Source organism: Bactrocera neohumeralis, chromosome 4 (assembly GCF_024586455.1).
Source record: "Bactrocera neohumeralis isolate Rockhampton chromosome 4, APGP_CSIRO_Bneo_wtdbg2-racon-allhic-juicebox.fasta_v2, whole genome shotgun sequence".
NCBI lineage: Eukaryota > Metazoa > Arthropoda > Insecta > Diptera > Tephritidae > Bactrocera > Bactrocera neohumeralis.
In genome coordinates, this window is record NC_065921.1 from 64,863,563 (window position 1) to 64,886,514 (window position 22,952).

The 22,952-nt window shown below is 34.2% G+C and overlaps 1 protein-coding gene across 1 annotated transcript; it reads left to right on the top strand.

Annotated features, from left to right (window-relative positions):
• Positions 1-166: 166 nt before the first annotated feature.
• On the top strand, positions 167-16,941 carry LOC126756235 (putative helicase MOV-10). The gene is made up of 9 exons (XM_050469162.1): positions 167-358; positions 6,890-7,074; positions 7,144-7,257; positions 7,924-8,086; positions 8,161-8,552; positions 11,476-11,588; positions 12,660-13,409; positions 15,929-16,284; positions 16,488-16,941. The coding sequence occupies exons 1-9, from the start codon at positions 329-331 to the stop codon at positions 16,647-16,649; spliced, it is 2,265 nt and encodes a 754-aa protein (XP_050325119.1). The 5' UTR covers positions 167-328; the 3' UTR covers positions 16,650-16,941.
• Positions 16,942-22,952: the final 6,011 nt, after the last annotated feature.

Genomic DNA, 22,952 nt, shown 5'->3' on the forward strand with positions numbered 1-22,952 from the left:
CACGAATACAGATACCCAAAAAATATACATACATATTCATAAGGTTTATTAGACGGTTAAACCACGCTTCACTGTACTTACAGATGTTTAATGCGAAAAGGAGCTTGTCTTCTAGACATTTAAATTGAATATTTTACAATTCTTTGAAACCGGAGCTTTAGTTTTGCGCCGATCGTTGACTTGTACGTTTACTCTGATTGCTTATATCTAAAGTTTTGTTATAAAAGTGTATATACATACATACATTTGTATGCAGTTACATTAAAAATTAAATAGTTATAAATAAAAAATATTGGTGCAACGAAGTTTACCTAAAAAGGATATAAAAATGAGCAAAAGAGATAAGAAAACAAAAAAGGTAATTTTTTAAATAATGTTAAAATATTCTAAATACAAATGTGTGTCTGTGTTTATGACTGACTGGAATTCATTCCGAATAATAGATATCGAACTGCCTGTCGGTCCGTGCAACAAAACACTTGCATGGAAATTGTGGTAAACTTAATGAAACTTGTAGAAGTATGTACATACATATGTATGTATTCGTTTGGCGTTCAATTGGGAATGGACGCAAGTGGGCCATTGTCACGCCCATAACATGGTGGTTTTGAAAAGAATATTTCCATAAAGTGCTATACTTATTTAATTAACTAATTTTGAAAATTTTACCTAAAGTTCTGGTGAATTCCTTACGATGGTTCCTAACATTTTTTGCTCCAATGCTTTCTTTGAATTTTGTCTTCAAAGCCACTTGTCTTCGAATTTTCGAAGTTTTGTTAAAGAACGGGACAAAAAATTATAAATCAAACCTATTTTTTAACATATTTCTTTCAAAAACTAGATTTATTTCGATAGATCAATCTTCAAAAGGATCACGGTCCACATACTTATGTACATATCACAATAAATATTTACAAATCCAAGCTTATGTACATACTATTACATAAGCATAAGCATATGTATGTACATATGTACATAGTTTCTATGTCATTCATCATTTTTATCTGAAGTTGTTACGCTATTTCTGTGCTTACGATTCATAATATATGTATGTATGTATGTATGTATTTATAAGCGTGCTTCTAGTCTATTTACATATAACACATGTGTATGTATATATGTATATACATAAGTAATATGATACGATGTAAGGAAAAGGTATACATACATACATACATATTTACATGTAAGTGGGATGCAGCCACTTGTACGTACATATGTATATACTTATGTATTCTCACGGGGTTTGTACAAACTAGAGGCGTGTAATATCGATCATATTTTGGGCACCGTACTTACATACATACATAATAGGTTGTCAAAAAAGTCTTGCGGTATTTTCGCTAGTTGGCACTGAAAGCGCGTAGTTCTAGTTTTATTCGTCGCATCGGGTCATACTATACCTTTTTGGAACGGGATAACACGTGTTTGATTGATTGTCGTTTCTTTGAAGTCGTTCGTGAGTTATAGCGTCGCAAACATGGAGCAAAATAAAGAGAATATACGGCATATTTTACAGTACTACTACAATAAAGGCAAAAATGCATCTGAAGCCGCCAATAAAATTTGCGCAGTTTATGGACCCGATACAGTTTCCATTTCCACCGCACAACGATGGTTTCAACGTTTTTGTTCTGGTGTAGAGGTGGTCGAAGATGCGCCACGCTCCGGAAGGCCTGTCGTCGAAAATTGCGATAAACCCGCTGAATTGGTCCAAAGAGACCGGCATAGTAGCAGCCGTAGCATCGGTCAAGAGCTGGGCATGAGTCATCAAAAATTCATTTCAATTTCAAAAAAAATTCATTAAAAATACCGCAAGACTTTTTTGACAACCCATTACATATGTATGTACATATGCCCTCTATTAATTTAATTTTATTGAAGTCTCTTTCACTAAGCGATATCTACGGTATAAAGTCTGCCAAAGTAATGGTAATCTATGTACAATGTATGTACATATGTATGTATATCAAAATCGAATAGGGAGTCTAATACGATTAATGGCGGTATGAATCGATTTTTAAAATAAAGTTGACTCTTATTAGAAATATCATATGATTTAAGCTTCAATGTAATAATTTTAGTGAGTCAACTTGTGTAAAGTCAAACAATCTAATGGTTTTAAAAATACCGTTATATAGTAAATGGGCGTAATTTTGGTCCGATAAAATTTTGACAGGTACTAAAATCAGTTTTAGACACTACTAACAACCGTTAAGTGTAGAAAAACAATATATGTACCTTATTGAAACATGTTGCGGAAGTATTAAAATGGCCGAAAAAAATGAGCAATAGCAATTCATATAAACAACGTCAACTTTTTCTTTAAATATTTGTGTTTTTATCATTCAAGCTTAAAGATAAAATTACTTCGTGTTTGTTAAAACAAAAACAACAAAAACGTTTGCAACGAAGCTATAATAGATACCCTTTACAAACAAAAAAAAATTGCATACACGACTATTGATTTATTAGATCGGTCAGTTTGTATGGCAGCTGTACAATAGTGGTCCCATCTGAACAATTTATTCGAAAATTGTAGCGATGCCTTGGATAATAATAATAATATTATAGAGGTTCGATATTGACGGCTCCGACAAATGAAGAGCTTCTTTGAGAGAAAATAACGTGATATCTCAAAAACTGAGGAACTAGGTTACGTACATATGTATGTACATATATGAACACGTACGGACATGGCAAAATCGATTCAACTTATCACCCTATACAATATATTATACATATACATATGTATACATATGTATGTATATCAGAGAACAGCAACGAGTAATAAATTTTTGTTTATAGTACTTAAGTACGGATCCGTACTCTGTCTGATTCTGTCAGTTCAGTTCATGTACACGAAGCGAACTGTTTGTCTTCAAATCAGCGATAGAGAACAACTTTGTATCATTAGCGGCTCAGCCTATACCTGATTTGTTTATGAACGTTCGTATCAGCAAAAAATACCCGAAGTGATGCAAACTCATGCTTCAATGATTAAAATGATCGACAGCGTTCGGTGTGTATATCATCCCCTAAACACTGATTTACTCTAGTGCACTTCTGTTCTATTTCAAATACATATGTTTGTATACACATGTATGTATGTATATATGTACATATGTTATATGTATAATGGAAATTCCATCGAGTGCATACATACAACAAATGTATGTATATATGTACAGTTGTGTTCAAAATAATAGGAGTGCATCACAACATCAAATACAAAGTTATGTTTTTCAACAAAAACAAGAATTTTATTAATTTATTTTTTATCCGCGAATTGTTCATTTTATGCAGTCTTTTTATGCACTTTTAAAATTTTAATAATACACAGTAAATGAAAAAAAAATAAATAATTTAATTAAAAACCTCAATAATTTGGTGTTCATAAAAATAGGAGTGCATCACAAAATTCAATAAAACTAATAATAAATTAAAAAATTGGAAATTATGACAAGTATATAAGTTAGATTAGTTAATATTTAGTCGAGTAACCGCCATTTTTTATTACTACAGCACATCTGCGGGACATGATATCGATCAGGTCACGACACCTTTTCAGCGGGATTTGCTGCCATATCTCGTGGACTGTGCTCCATAATTCGCTTGTATTTGATAATCTACGGCAGCATCACCTGTTTTTTATTATCTGCCCATAAGTTTTCTATGGAATTAAGGTCAGGCGACTGAGCAGACCACGACATAACCTCAACTTTATTGACCCGAAGCTATTCCTTTGCAGATTTACTTGCATGTTTCGGGTCGTTATCTTGCTAAAACAACCACTTTAATGGCATATTCCATTCCGTGAATGGCAGCATAACTTTTTTCAATATATCCACAATCACGTATTGATCTATGGTTTCTTTTATCAGATGGATTGGTGCCACGCCGTTGTACTAGAAACTTTCCCACCATGCACTACCACGTTTGACGGTCTTAAGAGTGTATTGCGGATTATATTCCGTATTTGGTGGACGACGGATATACTGCCTAGATCCTGTGCCACCAAATAAAACTACCATATACTCCTCTGTCCACAAAATATTTCTCCATTTCTCCGGTTGCCAGTTGCCATGTTCCTTGGCGAATTGGAGCCGTGCTCTAATTATGTTTCTTTGTCAACAATGGAACTTTTCGCGGATTCCGCGCAAATAAATTATATTCTAAAAAACGTCTACGAGCTGTTACGTCAGTAACATCAAGATCTAGACGCTTTTTTATTTCTCTAGACGCCGCTTTGGGATCTGTTTTAGACGACTGGAGTATGCGTCGATCGATTACTTTAGTAGTTTTGCGTTTTCGTCCACGTGTTTCGGCTTTATTTTTGTAGGACAGGGAATTTGATATCATTTGATAAAGCACCCGAGTATTTTTTTTTTAGTTTCTTTATAAGTTTTCCCGTTTTTTTTATAAGATTTTTAATGATTTCACGCTTTTTGTCGCTGCGATGTTTTCCTCTACCCATTAATTAAAATAAATGACTTATTCTTTAAAAAATCCCATCCTTTTTATTTTTTTGTACTTACTTTTAATTTTTTTACAGATTTTGTTTAAATAAAAATGTATTATACCACTTGGTAACAGCGCAATTCAGTGACCGACACAGATTCGAACTCATAACATTGGAAATAATGTAAACAGCTGAAGTTTATGCTTTGTGTTTTACTCGCGGAATACCGTTAGAAGTATTTCATGAAAAGTGCTTGACGTTCACGGTCTGACATGATAAATTTTTTGGGTTAAGTATTTTTCTCAGGGGCACTCCTATTTTTTTGAACACAGCTGTATTTATGTACGTATTCGATGCGATTTCCATTGTTTAGGCTTCGAAAATTTGTAAGTCTGCGATTACATGAGGCAACTTTAGCTAATTCTCGGGCGATTCTCTTTTCCTGTCGCCCATTACCTTAACACGAGCAACTTGTGTTGCGCAACTCTGTTCGAGTTTTTTTCTCATTCTCTTTCACTTTACTTTAACCCATTGTCTACTCTTTACTTTAACCCATTGTCGTTTCTTTTTCCTTTTAGGTATTTGGGCCACTCTATCACATATATTAATCAGCTTGTCAATTAAGAAATACATTTTATTTATTAAAACAAAGATATATCACTCTTTTTACTATCGTCTGAATCAATTTGTATGGCTTCCTCCATACATTTCACAATATCTTAAACTAATTCGATTTTTTCGTCATACTCCATTTTCTAAAATATTTATATTATATTATGTATATTTGTATATATATTTGCAAATTACTTACCAAAAGATGAAATTAAATTTTTTAAATATATTCAAAATATTAATTTCAAAAAAAGATACGCAAATGCAACTATGTACTACGAAAGAAAGAACACGAATGCCGAAAAACGTCGCAGCGAACTGTTACGAATAAGAACACAAAGCGAGTTGCTGAACACTGGAAACTCGGCGCGATTCTCCTCTCCTCGTCGCCCCCTCGCCTATAAACCAAGAGTTGCCGCAACAAAAGTTGCCTCGTGTAATAAGGCTCTAACATGCGCACATTTTCAAAGCTGATACATTTTTTGCCACACATGATTCAAATCAGTCCAGCAGAAAATTGTTGTTGTATTCTGTACTCATAGATTTACCCATAGATTTACTCGAAGATTTACTTATAGTTTACCCAAAGTTTCACTTCAATTCAAACAATCGTCGCAACGCTATGAACTGACATGATACGATTGCAACCGAAGCCAGTCATACGTTTACACGATCGTGATTGCCGAAGAACAGATTGTTCGTGTTGCATCAGGTCAGTTGACGCTGGCGGCTACACGAATTGATTAACAATGTTGTCTGTGCTGAACTGAATTGATTTGATTGTGTTTTTGGCACGACTGTTTGTTCTGATGTTATCATATTCGTTGCAGCTCTCTGGTATATATGTATTTCGCCATCTCCGTCTGTATGTATGTATGTATATATGTACGTGAAAGTTAACTTTTGCTTAAAGTAAAAATTAGTCAAAATATACTTATATTTTTGAGCTGCACCGATTAATACTCTTAAACTTGTTAGATGGCTTTTACTCCTTTTTTCTAACCAGTGTGTTTACATATTACTAGTTGATTGTTTGTTTATATATGTATGTATGTATATACATACTTATATGTATATTGTTTTTATGGGTTTCTTTACATATAATATATTATTAGCTGAGATGTATTTCCTTTGTTATAAAGTAATCTGTTAAGACATTCTACCATACATATGAATTCAAAGATAAGGATGTTTTGAAGTTTTTTGTTTACTCAAACTCAATCATGCTTTGATTTTTGTTTGTTTAGGATATTTTGATAAGATAATATTATAGAGAATATGTTCCTTAACTCAAGCAAATCCCTCAGTTTTATATCGATTTCATATCGATCTGGAATTTCTCTCACAAAAAACCGCCGCTATGGGACCTCTATAGCATATAGTTATCATATAAACTAAACGATTAAAATCAAGTTCTTGTAAGAAAAACTTTTTTATTTCTGAACGATATTACAACTTCGGTGCAAGAAGAACAGTATTTCATTACAAAAATAATATAAATAATCGTCAAAATTGTAATTATGAAAAACTTTTGAAACCAGTATGTCGGTATACAAACTGATATTACTTTTGAATGATGGAATTTGTAATAGCTCGCCAGGGTAAAGGTATGAACTTATGGAATTTAAGGAAATATTTTAACCGACTTATATTTAAAAAGTGAACGATCGAAGTTATCTATAGTATGTAATACAGAGACAATCGAAAGGACATACCGTACGTGGGAACGAAGACAAAACATTAACCAATTGCATCAATATACCATACCAATCATATGCCCATCCATATCAAATACATATACTTCATTTTTTACAGGGCATTCCTCAGATTGTGGAGAAACCCTTAACAATTAGCACTGGCAAGACTTATGCAGATATATGCTCTAAGTTCAAGAATGAACTTAATATTACAGAAGATGTCGAAAAGCCACCAGGGCCGACACCACAAAAGCCTCGTCCTGACCTTCCGGATTATCGTATTTTTGAGCAACCGTTTTTCGGGTAATAAAATATATAAAGGTATAACTTGATTTTATACTCTTTGAAACTAATATTTTTTTTTTTTTATAGAACTTTCACAATAGTCGAAGGCCTGGATTATTATTATCCAACAAACGAAATGAAGGTAGCTCAAGGGAATCAATTTGAAAATGAATTTCTGGCCAAAGGTGACAAAGTGATAGAGTGAGTGTGAGAAGTATTTTAAAAGGAAAACATACATATGTACATATTGGGCATATTTTAAAGTGCACTACATTTGCAAGTTCCTATTAGTTTAAAACAAAATCGTTCTTCTTCTTTATTGGCGTAGACACCGCTTGCACGGTTATAGCAAAATCGCTACGTTACGTAATAATCAGTGAAAATAACGTTTACAATAGCTAACGAGAACGAACAGTTATAAAGAAATACAAAAAAAGAATTTAGACTAGTGCAGAAGAAGAAGATAAAAAAATGCATAGTATATTGAAGCTCATCGGAACGAAAAATAAAATAACAAGGATTATGGGAACAATATTCTACGGGCGATCTGGGGTCGGGAAAAAGAAAGGGAGGGGCTTGGAAATATTGTAGGTCATGAAAAAAGTTCCGACTTTTGTATATAGACATTTTTCACATAACCTCAAAATATGTTAAAATTTCAAATAACCAAGTTTTGGAATTTTTATTTATATTTTGTACAAAAAAAATCTTTTCTTTAATGTCTTATTTTATCTTTCATTTTCGAAGGGATTCATACCATTATAATTTTTTTTGTTTTCAAAAGTTATCTACCCTGGTCTAATTCAATTTAATTAAAATAAATTTTTCAAATTGATGTCAATTTAATTTAAAAATATAATTTTTCAGAGAATATTTAAGCACAACAAAATTAACGGTAAACAACATTGGTAAGATATTCGGAATGCTCATACAAATAGAGGATCTTCACACTATGCTACCGTATTGTAGTGTATATCTCGAAAATGTGGTAGTAAGTAATGATACTGATACAAGGCTTTTAAAATTTAATGTAAGTACTATAATATGTACATATATACACCTTTATTTATTAGTTTATTCACACAAATTGCTATAATTTTGTAGATAAACGTACCATCACATGTTAATATTGATGAAATTCTTAACCCTATAATGGATGAGGTGGTCTTTGTGCCTCTTATGAGTCGTGCACTGTCACAACATGATCTTAATTATCCCGTTGATCTACTGTTACAACATCCACACGAGTCACTCGGCAGCGGTGTCGAAGTTTTTCGTGAAGTCGGTATACTCGATAAACTGGAGGGACAAACCGCTAAGGTGGAATGTTCTAATCCGCGATTTGATATTACTAAAAAATATGATATTATATTTCGCTCAAATCGTGTTCATGTTCGTTATCAGCATCGTGCATTAGAATTGTTAAATGAAGTACGTCGTGCCTATCTTTTTCCCAATAGAAATCCCTACAAAAAAGAGTTCGCCAAGGATGTTAAGTAAGTGTTAATATTTTATTTAGATTTTTTTTTTAATGTATAAAAACAAGTAAGGGAGGACTAAGATAAGTCGTAACCGAACATTTTATTCACTTAATGGCGTAGGTTTTAGGTTTTGAAAAATAGGTATAATAGGATGGTATACAAAAACCGATTTCATCCATTTTCGGAAAAAGAAAAATATAGATTTTAAATCCACATTATTTACAAAGTTTTATTGATTGGTGCTTGATTTATACATATTATGCTCATTTATTGTATAGTGAAAGAATCAGATGGATTGTTAAATAGTGTTATATGGAAAGCAGGAGTGATTGTCCGCTTTCACCCGATTTCATAATATAAATGATCTTGTAAAAGATGTCGGGATATTGTAATTCACCACATTTGGTCCAAATTGGCCGGGTAGTGGGATTTCACCTCAAACCACCTTCATTGTTCATTTTTTATACCGTCGCACATGCACCCCTCCTATAACGTTAATATGTGGCGAACGTGGTTATTACAAGGTGGTTTCCAAAGTAAACAAGACTTAAAAAAAATCAATTTATTTTATTCAAAATAGTCTCCTGCAGCAATACAGCTTTTTGCACGGTTCAAAAGCTGTTGAACGAGTGTTTTAGCTCGTTAACTGGTATGGCCGCCAGTATGCCGGTGCAAGCGTTTTGAATGGCCTCTACGTCTTCATAACGCTTTCTTTTCATGGGCAAATGAATTTTTCCGAAAAGGAAAAAGTCGCACGGTGTCATATCAGGTGAATACGGGGAGTAGTTAATGGTTAAAATGTGATTTTTGGTCAAATAATCGGTCACAAGCGTCGATCGTTGAGACGGCGTTTTTGGTCGTCAGTCAATTTGTGCGGAACAAACCGTGCACACACCTTCCGTAAACCCAAATGTTCGGTCAAAATGCGATAAATCGATGTTTTGGAAATGTTCAATTCATTTCTATGAATTTCAACGTTGATTTCGGCTGATTTTTGATGAATTCACGCACAGTTTCGATGGAATTTCCGGTGATCACTCTGCTACGGGGTAGGCAATCATCGTCATAAACTTGTTTCATCAATTGAAACATTTCGGTAAAAGTTTTACCAATTTTAAAACAAAATTTAATATTGACTCTTTGTTCGAAGCTCATTTTCGCACCGATAAGGCAAACATACTGACACTTAAAATGCAATAACTTCACTTCCAATTGATGACATGTCATAAAACTGGACAATCAATAAAGATAGCAGATTCTATCGCCCCAGTCTACATATAAATGGCGCCCCCAGGGGGCGTTAGATTCAAAAAGTCCTGTTTACTTTGAAACGCACCTTGTATACAATTTCGTCCATTTTCACACCATATGATGAAATATTAAAAAGAAGAAAATGTTTTGAACAGATTGATAAACTATACTATATATAGTTTTAGCAGTTTGTGAGATATAGCTCAGTGAAGAAAATATACATATGTGTCATAGAACTGTTTCCTGGAGTATCTAGACGCAGGAATAGTATAACAATTTTCTTAAAAAACCCGGACTACTACGGTCAAACGAGGGGAAGTGGCAGGCCAAGCCACATTGATGACAGAGTTAAGCGCCAAATTAAACGCTTAGCTATTAAAAAGTAAATTTATTGTAACAACAAAATATGCCATTTAAAACTAAATGATTCCAAGAAGTGTGTTTACCAAATTTTAGTGAAAAAAACATTAAATATAGCTTCCGAGAGCCAGAACAGAAGCTACTACCACGGCACCTTAGTGCTCGGTTGGCATTTGCCGAAAAATATAGATTTTAGAGGGTAGAATTTCAAATTCAACTTAGATGGACCTAATGGTTGCAATAAGTATTGGCGTGATTTGAGGCATCCACGAGAAACTCGACACATTCATGGTGGAGACTCACTAATTTTTGAAGTGTTTTCGGATATGCAAAGAAATCTCATATTTATTTTATTCCAACAAAAACAAATTCTGATGTTTACAAGCAACTACTGGAATATAATTTAATCCAATTTGCGAATAACCTTTATGGAGAAGAGTGGATTTTTCAGCAACATATGGCACCAATGCGTACTTCCCGTGCCACTAAATAATTTTTATGCTCTAGTAATATACCGCTATTGAATTGGCCCGTCATAAGTCGTGATTTAAACCCGATTGAGGACATATGGCGAATCCTTTCCGCTAGGGTTTATGAAAATGGACATCAGTTTGACTGCATTGAAGAGTTAAGAGATGCTTTGATTGCAGAATGGCAGCAAATGAGCCCTTCAATTTTAAAGGAACTAGCGGATTCGTTACCAAATCGTTTAAATAAAGTTATAATAGCTAAAAAAAACATATTAAGTACTAAAATAATGTAAAATATTTGAATAAGTATCAATATAATTATTAATGTTGTAATTATAACCTTTAAATTTACATACATATATGTACTTATTTCCAATGGTGGTTAAACAGTTATTTAAATATTTCTTTATACTTAGATGATAAGAAAAATTAATATTAATTAATATTATTATTAATGCTTTTTTTCTAGTCATAAGTATTTAAATAAAAATATAAAGTTGAATTGCTCGTTTTCTTGAAAACACTTTTTTTTGTAAAAGTTCATCTGCACATACATATGCTTTCTTCACTGAGGTACTTAAAATCTATTAAGGGATGGACCACGCCTACTTCCGAAACAATTTTTATGGACCGATGCCACTCCCTACCATGATAGTATTTTGTAACTTAATTCGTAGCATAATTGTAGCACACTGCCATTATTCCGCAATGCCAATCTTCTCAGGATACCAAGGAACACGTTATCAAGATATCCCAATAATTACCCCATTTATCGCAGAGACGGATACATTATATTATATAAATACTATACATATATATTTATTTAAGAAACTATTTATTTTATATTTTTTCAACAGATTACAAATAATTAATAGGCAGATTTCTGAGAATCCCGAGCAATTACAAGCTGTAAAGCAGATTGTCGGCGGTGCGAACCCTTATGCGCCATACATAGTCGTTGGGCCACCAGGTAAACATTAATTATAGATAGTATATGGCATACCACACATACATTGTAACAAAAAAGTATCCGGAAATTGTAAATAAAACACAAAATTAATGTTTACTATGTCGCCCTCAAAGTAATTTCCGTCAGATGTAATACACTTATGCCAACGATTTTTCCAGTCCTTGAAACACCTTTCATAAGAACTTTTTGGAATGACTTTCATTTCCTTCGGCGAATTTTGTTTTATCTCTTCGATCGACTGAAAACGGGTTCCATTCCAATGACTGTTGACTTGTTTGCATGCCAAAATCTTAAACACATGTCTTATCGACCGTTTCTCTTCATGAATGTGGGATCGGGATTGGCACAATCAAGCATGTCAGAAGAGAGTTTACGGTACGCTTTTTGAACAAAACTCAGCATTATCGGGGCGAGTCGAGCAAGAACGCGTTTCATACCCAAAATATTCACCAAAATCATTCGAACGAATCATCACTCTAGTACTTGCCTGACGATTTTCAAGCCTTCTCTTTTTTAATATTTTCATCAGTTGAAGAGGTCGAAGGTCGTCCAGAACGAGTCATGTCTTCAACGATCTCTCGACCGTCATTGAAAGCTTTGTATCACTCGAACGCTAGTGTTTTTAATAAAAATGAAGCCTTTTACAATATTCGCAACGATTCCGCACACAAAATTTGGTTCGAAATACAAAAATTGAGACAAATTCTTTGTTCGATATTTTTATCAATTGTTAAAATCGCAACACACTACTGAAGTTTACTGATTTAAGCAACTGCCAAGGATCTCTCGATTCGACAGTTCATAAATTCGGGATAGTAGAGTTTAGTAACAGTTTTATCGCCGTTGTAGCGGAGGAATCACAGTGTACCATAGATGCTTCAAGCGCTTTTTTTTGAATGAGCAATTTTCCATCCACAAACTAGAATCGTGTCAGGTTCCGACAATTTCTTTTATTTTTCTAAAATCCATGAATACTAATCGGAACGCTCTCATATTTTACAACAATGTTTATGCAAACATCTATGTATGTATATCTATAGACACATATTTTTTATATGTTTCTCCATGTAGGTACAGGAAAAACGACCACAATCGTCGAAGCCATTTTACAGCTTTACATTAATCGACCGAAATGCCATATTTTAATTACTGCCAGTACAAATTCGGCTTGTGACACAATCGCATTGAAATTATGTGAACTATTTGAAAATAATCCATTGCTTCGAAAATTATCATTACAACGCAGCGGTTTTAACTTTATGGGACGTAGAAAACCGCCCACCCATATATTACGCGTATTCTCAAAGTCATTATGTAAGAAAGGTATGAAAAATATCAGCCGAATCCTTCTGGACCACTCGAACTTTTGCAAACGTCGATACAACTCGCCATCTGTGAAAGTGTTGCAAACCTACAACATCATTGTAGTGACACTCATTACCATGGGTCGTTTGCGTACCGGCACCATTGTCGATTGGCCATTTACGCATGTTTTTATTGACGAGGCCGGAGCCACTATGGAAACGGAAGCATTAATTGCCATAACAAGTGTTAATACAAAATCTTGTCGTGTAATCTTATCGGGAGATACGAAACAACTAGGACCGGTTGTCATGTCACCGGTAGCCGCTGAACTTGGTCTCAAATATTCACTAATGGAACGTTTGCTCAAACGTCATTGCTATGCAGTCAACACGGATGGTACTTACGATTATACCTTACAGACACGTTTGAGACGCAACTTTCGTTCACATCCGGCAATTGTGCATATCTATAATCATCTGTATTATGATCATGAATTATTAGCAAAAGTCAATTTAGGTGAGTTCATTTAATTGTGGCAATCAAGATGTAAATTACACGATAAGTATGTACAGTTGTGCAAATGCGCAATCAATCAAGGTTTAAAAAAAGTTTTTATTCTATTTGTGAAAAATAGAATCCGATTTTTTTAATTAAGGATTGAACTTTAATCTAAATGCGGTTGCAATCTACCTTTGGGTAATCCAAGGTACTTATTTCAATAGCCTTTTTTTGACAGATCACGCGTGAGTAGTGTCAAGATCTCATATTATTTTTATTTAGTATTGTTTGGCATGAAAAGACTGAAAAATGTGTTTCTGGCGTTTCGCTCACCTTACGGTCAACATAATTGGCCTACTGAGCGTACTATACGCAACACCATCACCAATCTTGAGACCTAGCATTCAAGGGGGTATTCTGGTCTAGAAGCATGAATTTCAGGTAATTTTTAAAGTGTCGTAAAAAAAAGGCAATTAATATTTTTACCATCCATTTTTTTATTAGTTATTTGTTAATTTTAGAAGAATACAGAAAAAAATTAAAAACTAAAAAGAGTAAAAATTTTCAAAAATTATGAGCTGACGAAGTGGGGGGGGTCTCTAAAAATTTCCACGTGGCCATACCCATGATTTCAACCCTCCTAGTTAGCTGAAACCAAAAAAAAAAAGATTATTAATCTAGAATACTGTCGCAATGGCCGGAACTACGGCAAAGTGGGAAAAAAATTTTTTCACAAAATGGCGAAAGTTTTTTGGATAAATTTTTCTGACTATTTCGATTTTTTTTTTAAATAATAAAAATAAAAATTTGGGGATGGGGCTAGTTCCAACCATAGACAAGCCTATAAAGAAGACTCTATAAAAATTTCAAGTAAATCGGTCCGGTAGAACCTGAGAAATCGTGGGTATCGTTCCGAAAAAGTCAGTTTTGAGAAAAACGCGTTTAAAGTTTAGGAGACAATTCTAGTGAACACGGACGCCACGTCACAAAATTGGCTGTATCTCCGAAAATAAGTCGAATTTTGAAAAATCCTTCCAAGGTCATATTTTTGAAAGTCTAAACTTTAAAGATATACAAAAAAAAATCGATTTTTTCAAAATCCAACAAGAATACCCCCTCAATAATGAATAATAATCGATCGAACAGTCTAACATGCATTGAAGAAAATATAGCAGTCGTAGCTGAAAGTGTACACGAACACCGTTCGGCGTCGTTCGCAACAACTCGGACTCACGTATGGAACGATTTGGCGCATTTTACGTCGAGATCTTAAATTGCTAGCGGAAAAAAATGCAGCTTGTGCAAAACTGAAGCCGTTCGACCTTCCCAAGCGACAACGCGTCACTCTAAGGGCTCTTGAACAATTCCTAAAAGATCCGACATTTTCGAGCCAAATTTTTTTCAGCGATGATTTAATTGCTAATTCATTTTTGACAATGGGTGTGTAAACAAGCAAAATTTGTCGCATTTCGGAGAAAGAGCAACCTGAGGAGATTCAAGAACTGTCATTTCAACGGTTTGGTGGTGTTTGTGAATCGGTGGAATCATCGGTCCATATTTCTTAAAAAAATGATGCCAGTAAGAACGTAACTGCCAATGACGACCATTATCGCCCCATGATAACCGCCTATTTAATGCTTGAGATTGACGTTCGGAATCTCGGCGACATTTGGTTCCAACAAGACGGTGCCACTTCCCACACGTCGCATCAATCAATGGATTTATTAACACTTCGGCTAGCAGATAATTTCAGGTTTTTGGCCGGACTTCTTCCTGTGGGGATATGTAAAGTTTAAAGTTTATGCAGACAATCCCGCTTCAATGCATGTCTTACAGAAAACATTACACGTGTCATCCGCCAGTTACCAGTCGAAATGCTCAAAGAAGTTATCGAAAATAGGACTCAAAGGATGGATGACCTGAAACGTAATAATCCTCAAATAACAAACGCCAAAGAATGTTCTTTCTAATGACAATAATGGAGAATCCATTAAATTTAGAGTTTTTATGTTTTTTCTTTTGAAAAGTTGGGAACCTTGAAATGGATCATCGTTTATCACTAAATATACATAATCCTTTTATTTGGTATTGATTATGTCTACAGAATTGCATGACAATTTTGAACAATTAGATAATTTTTCACTCTATGGATTTACTTTTCTGAAATCCCTTAAATTATGTCATTTAATGTGAGAGAAGTTAAAAATTGAATTACTAAAATTCAATTAATTGAATAATTAGTTACTTGTATTAATGTGTGGTGAATTGAGATACCCGGTGAAAATTTCTTATAGTTTTAGTTAATTACTTTACATATAATAAATTTAGAAAAACTAGATTTCTGAAGTTATTTTACCTGTTTTTTTATTTTTAAATATATTGCATTAAATTACTGGAAATTTCTTAACTGCCCAATTTCGAGTTTTCTTTGGACATGAAAAATAAATACGAGTGTTTTTGTAAATTTATTTTTAAGACTTTGAATATTACACAATTATTTCTCATATTTTAACTTTATTTCTTTTCTCTATTTTCAGCTAATTTGTTAAGTTCGCAAAACTTTCCTATTTTGAAAAATAAAAACTGGCCAGTGATTTTTATGGCAGTTTATGGTAAACTTGGCAAATGTTCAACGTCTTGCAGTTCCTTTAATCAACTGGAAATCAATGCAGTCGTTCGGACAATTCAACAGTTGAGGGTAAAACCGAGCGATATTGGAGTAATCTCTCCATACAAATTACAATGTACACACATAAAGCGGAATTTAAAGGAGAAAAATATACAGGGTGTTGAAGTGGGTACAGTTGAGCTATTTCAAGGCCGAGAGAAACCTATAATAATTGCCTCATTTGTTAAGTCATTTTGTAATTTAGGCTTTACCGCCGATCCGCAGGTATGCAACAGTATTTAAAAATATTTCTATGACAATATGTTCAAGTAGTTTGAGTCGATCTAATCTAATGTTAACTATGTACATATGTACATGCATGTATGGTACATAAGCTAAAATTCCGAGATTGGCTTATGTCGACTTAAGCTACTTTAAGAAGTGGCTTAACTAATATTATTACTAAATATTTATTCTCGTTAATTTAGCGCCTCAATGTTGTCCTATCACGTGCACAATCACTCCTCATACTCATTGGAAACCCAAAAACTTTACAACGAAGTGATGATTTTGAATATATAATCCAGCAGTGCACATATATGGATAATTTTAAAACAAACGATAAATTCATTCCACGTGTAAAAAATTAAAACGTATAAAAATGTATTATCTTTTTGTGATTTTTAGTGCTGACAAACTGAAAAGCAATCAATGAACAATGAATTACTTAACATGACGGCAAAAAGTTGAAACCAAATGTATGCCTTTAAATAGCATGTCTCTTCATTTACATTCAAAAATATATAAATATTTTCTACTTTTAATGTCCAAATTCTTTTTCATAATTTTTGTGCACTTAAACAAATATCATAAAATGTACTGAAATGAAAGATTAATGAATTACTTTCATATTTAATTAAAACAGAAAAAACAATATTACAATTAAGTTGTATAAATTACAATTTTTAGTAGGGTTATAATTTATATCCTGTATAAACCAATTAAATTGACGGAGAATAGCTAATAAATTCACTAAACAAGCCTCTCTAGCCGCTAGCAGCGATGTCATAGGAGCTTTGGAAAATTGTGCAGAAGAAGCTATGTACATATTTGACGCCCTCTCATCGAGACTACAAAGATACATCTTCCAGATAAATAAGGCGGCAGACGATACTCTGTAAGCGTGATTCTGTATGATGGCATGATGTGTTGGAAGCGCCGACGGCAACAAAAACACGCTGGAGGAAAGTGAAGTGGAGAAATATCTGGGCATAGAATAGATCAAGGCGACTTCACTTATCCTGCAGTAGGTGGACGAGGTATTCATTCAACATTCTGAAAATCCAAGACCAGGAAGTGAGTGTAAACCAAATGAACCTCCAGAAAAGCAAGATAGCTTCCAACAAGCTTCTTCTCAACTCAGAGAAAGGCGGATCAACGTGGGTTTAGTTCAGGAAAACTAAAGCTAATAACGCGATTTGGGGAAGCTCCAGTATGAATTTTATCTTACAATGTAGTCTAGATATAGCTAATCAAGGTTGGAAATATACCTACGTCGGACCCACCTCACGAAACGTCGTAGACGTAACGCTCTATACAAGATGCAATTGTACAGAAATGGAGAGTGTTAAGCACACCGTCATTCCCTGAAAATATATACATATGTACATCTACATCTCCTTTAGTTCTGAAGCAGATATCAGACATGGGGCTAGGATTAAAACCAGAAACACAAACTGGGACCTCTACAGGCAGATACAGTTATGCAACAGAGTTTGGCCTTGTGACTATAACCCACATGAAGAGCATGAGACGGCGTGAATGTACTCATGAATGCTCTTAATAAAACCTTTCATTTTGCCTGTCACCTCTTGCTGTGTATAGGCGTGCTGGCTAAAAATGATGTGCCGCACTTCTTCCTTCTTTATTGGCGTAGACCCCGCTTATGCGGTTATAGCCGAGTTTACAACAGCGCGCCAGTCGTTCTTCCTTTTCATCAATTAGAGATTTCAGGTGTATTTTCCACCTAGTCTTTCCAACGGAGTAAGACCTCCACTCTGCTTCCCACGGCGGGTACTGTGTTGAGATACTCTCAGAGCCGAGTGTTTTCATCCATTCGGACGACATGACCTAGCCAGCGTATCCGTTGTCTGTCTCTTAATTCGCTCAACTAAGTCAATGTCGTCGGTATTCGCCGTTGCCAATGCGGAAAGGATCATAAATCTTCCTCAGAACCTTCTCTCAAAAACTTGTAACTTCGACTCATCAGATGTTTTCATCGTCCATGTTTTCTGCACCATACAGCAGGACGGGGTTGATGAGTGACTTGTACAATTTGGTCTTTGTTCGTTAAGAGACTTTTCATTTGCCTACTCAGTCCGAAGTAGCACCTGTTGGAAAGAGTTATTCTGCGTTGGATTTCGAGGCTAACGTTGTTGTAGGTGTTTATGCTGGTTCCAAGATAAACCAAATTATCGACGACTTCGAAGTTATGACTGTCAACAAATTTATTGAACCAATCGTCACAGTTCTTTAAAAACTTTCAAAATAGGCTCCGCTGCCAGCGCGATTTCCAAGCATTGAAGGCGTCACGGAAGGCATTCTCCAGAATAGCCTTGAGAGCCGAAGTGCATGCTGCTTGGATCCCCTCTGTCTTCTTAAAATTTCCATTCATCGGTTTTTTCAGGCAAGGAAACAAAAAAGTCCGGGGGCCCACATCTGGGCTGTAGGGCGGCTGCAGAGCACTTTTAATCAGATGTAACGTCTTGTCGGACCCAATTGACCTTTCGTTTGAGTCTCTTAAGAACTTCCACGTAAAACTTTGCGTTGTTCGTTTGTCCAGGAGGAACAAATTCATGGTGGACAATGTCAAAAAAAGACAATGAGCATCGTGTTTACTTTTGGTTTGCTCATTTTTCCCTTTTTTGGGTGAGAATACGCCGGCGTTGGCCACTCGCCTCTTTGTTTCGGAACCGTACTCAAAAATCCATGACTCATCACCTGTGATTACGTTATTCAATAATTGGGGGTCAGTGCTATTACTTTCCGGACAAACCATGCTTGGTACATTCTCTATTTAATTCTGCTGCTCGAATTATTTTCTTTAAGAGTAGATTGAGGAACTCGAACGATAGGGAGTCGGTTTGTCTGAAACCTCGTTTGGTATTGAACGGTATTCGTTTTGCGGGGATACCGAAATCGGACATACCGGAATAAAGGCAGCTTCTCTTTTCTAAGTTTGGCTAATGCTGAATATGCAGTCTCTTACATGCATTTACATAGCGTTCCTGGACGTTTCCAAACCATTCAATAGCGACATAATTTCTACTGGGTAATGAGTCAGTGGATGAGACTGCCAAGAGTAGTGTACTGCTGTCATCCGCAAACATGACCGACATTGGTAAGCCCATAAATTTTCCATTTAACGATATACTTATACAGGTTATGGCAAGGAAGGTCAAAAGGCGATGAAACGCTCTACCGTGGTGCAAAACTGCAAATACACGAAGTTGTTACTGGCACACGATAGAAGAGACTGTAGGAACATTGTTGGAATGATGACTGATTACAGTTTGGTGGCAGAATGAGGCTTTCTGTTCGAGAAAAAGAGGAATTGTGAAGAAAGCAACCAAAGAAAAAATGGATCATCTTTTGTGCACTAATCATGCATTGGCAAAGTAAATCATTACGCATTTGGGGCTCCACGGCACAAGAACCGAGAAGGGTTATCGTTAGTGTGCCAACGCTGGCATCCATTGTTCCTGAACTACTTGACGGAATTTCATCTCTCTCCATCGAGTTGCCAACGTAAGTGTACACTTAATTATTTGTTAATTTTAGAAGAGTACAGAAAAAAATTAAAAACTAAAAAAAGTAAAAAATTTCAAAAATTATGAGCTGACAAAGTGGGGGGTCTCTAAAAATTTCCACGTGACCTTACCCATGATTTTAACCCTCCTACTTATCTGAAACCAAAAAAAAAAAAGATTATTAATCTAGAATAATGTCGCAATGGCCGGAACTACGGAAAAGTGGGAAAAATTTTTTTTTCACAAAATGGCGACTGCCTGAAAAAAAGTCTTTTTGGATCACTTTTTCTGACTATTTCGAATTTTTTAAAAATAATAAAAATAAAAATTTGGGGATGGGGCTGGTTCCAACCATAGACAAGCCTATAAAGAAGACTCTATAAAAATTTCATGTTAATCGGTCCAGTAGAACCTGAGAAATCTTGGGTATCGTTAGTTTTGAGAAAAACGCGTTTAAAGTTTCGCGTAAAGTCTTTTGTTCGATTGGTTCCGGCCGAACCAGTTTGGTTGCCGGGTCAGAAAAATGCCTATATCTCCGAAAATAATTTGACTTTTGAAAAAATCCTCTTGTACACATATTCTTGAAGAGTTAAATTTTGAAAATATAAAAAAAAATCGATTTTTTTTAATTTCTAGATCAGAATACCCCCTCAAAAGCTCAAATAGTTTAAGAGATTAATTACTTCAAAGTCAAAGCATCTCTCTGTACAAGTTTTTTTTGCATTGAAACATATCCCGAATTGATGTGAATTCAACTGTATACAACTGTATATAAGTATGTAAATATGTACATACATATGTACATTTATGCACATACACACATATAAGTATGTAAACTTACATATGTACATATGTATTTGTAAAATGAATGTACGATCTTCTCATACTCATTTCCATTTTTTAGTAGTTGGAAATTTTAAATGGATTTTCCTTAGGGTAATGTACCTACTTATGTACATATGTATGTACATATGTACATTTAGTTGAAACGGTTGAAAGGTTTTGCTTTTCCTTTATTTTCGAACTTTTCACGTTGTCAAGGGCATTAAATATCATGATTTGACTACAATTCACGATGTTGGGTATTTCCCTTATACTTTTTCCATACTCGTATAGTTCATCTATATTTTTCGTTGAAAATACCTACTTACATACATAAGTATATACAATGCACGGCGCGGCCTATGGTTTATTTTTCTTCCTTCCATTTACAAAGTTAAAACCCAATATTATTTATTTATTTATCATTAGGGATTCAATTACTGGAAAATCGTTACTGACATGTTTTAACTCAATATTTTACTTTTTAAGCAAATTTACGAAGAACAACCCTATTATTTTTAATCTCATCGATCATATACGATATAGGAGCACGTGGACATACAAATTAGAAAAAGCACAATCAGCCGGAAGGACAGGGTTAAGGATGTTATTGCAGAAGAATGACAAACAATATTTACCGGAAGTAACAACAAATATTCTCAATTCAACGTCGCGACGTTTACAAGTCATAATTATGTACATATGTATGTATGTATGTACATATGTACTCGTAGATCAAACACAAAGCACACTAAGTACTAAATGTTAGGTAAAATTTTCGCCCAATTTATCCATTTTAGGCACAAAGATACACTGTTATGAGTCAAACACGACCTCTCATTTTCATTAAGATAACTCAAATATTGACCGATATTTGCAGTATAAAGTTACCCGGAAATTTGAAAATCTTTATATTAGGTACATACATACTTATGTATAAGTATGTGGGCTCAGGGAAGTATTGACCTGATTCAACCCATTTTTGATACACGGAGTTACTTTTGTCCGGAATGGATTCTCTCCGAATTTCAATTGTATATCCCATACATTGACCAATATTTTCGATCAAAAGTCAACTATAGTTACTGCGGTCCATATATTCGATACCTACATATGTATGTATGTATGTATGTAGGTGCTCAAACAGTCTTTGTTGGATTTGGCCACTTTTTGGTCATAAGATGGCATACCTTAAAGGAACTCTTAGCGCAAAATTTTATCGCGTTATATTAATTACTTCTTGATTTGTGTACTGGAAAGTGAAAGAATCAACTGGAATTTGAAATTACATACTTACTTATGTATGTATGTACATATGTATGTATGTTAATTGGGAAGTACATAAGCGTGGCTGTAGTCCGATTTTGCCCATTTTCGCACTGTACATACATAAGTATGTAAATATATTAGTACAGACATACTTACATATGTACATATGAATGTATGTATGTACATACAGTTAGTACCAAAAAAAGTGTATAACAAGTGTCTATTACATACATATGTACATACATACATACATACATACATACATACATAAGTATTTACATATACAATAGACACTTGTTATACACTTTTTTTGGTACTAACTGTATGTACATACATATGTACATACATATGTACATATGTAAGTATGTCTGTACTATAAATAATAATTTAGTATTTTCCGGCCTCTAATATACTTATATGTATACATATGTACATACATATGTATGTATGTATGAAAATACCATTATTAATTATTGTGGAAATTTTACCTTTTTTCTATTATAATGCATATTAATTGTATTTAATTTTTTTTGAATTACCTTCATTGATTTGCAATGTGACTCATTTCGTCGTATGTACGTACATACATACATATGTATGTATCTTATATTTGAATTTTAATACATGCATATGCATACATATGTATACATATGTACATATACATATGTCATAAGTATGTACATACATACATACATAAGTATGTATGTACTGTTTGTGCATGATAACGGTAATAGAAGCAGCAAATACTCTCCCTCACTTATTAGTCTTATAAGAATACATGTTTACATATGAATGTACAGTTAGCATTCGTTCTACATACATACTACATATGCATACATGCATATGTACATACGTACATATGTACATATATATGTACATACGTATGCATATGTATGTACGTACATACATACATATGTATATACTTACATACGTATGCATATGTACATACATAGTATATAATTTTGTTGAAGTTATCCGTAAATCTTCACAGATAAATACACATACTTACATATACATATGTACTGTATATTCCTATATGCATATAAAATTTGT

What these genes read in the sequence shown, in the direction of transcription:
- LOC126756235 (XM_050469162.1), top strand. Translation starts at nt 329, where the DNA reads ATGAGCAAAAGAGATAAGAAAACAAAAAAG. An exon ending in AAAGGTGACAAAGTGATAGA is followed by an intron (nt 7,258 to 7,923) that starts GTGAGTGTGAGA and finishes ATAATTTTTCAG; the next exon opens with AGAATATTTAAGCACAACAA. An exon ending in CATAGTCGTTGGGCCACCAG is followed by an intron (nt 11,589 to 12,659) that starts GTAAACATTAAT and finishes TTCTCCATGTAG; the next exon opens with GTACAGGAAAAACGACCACA.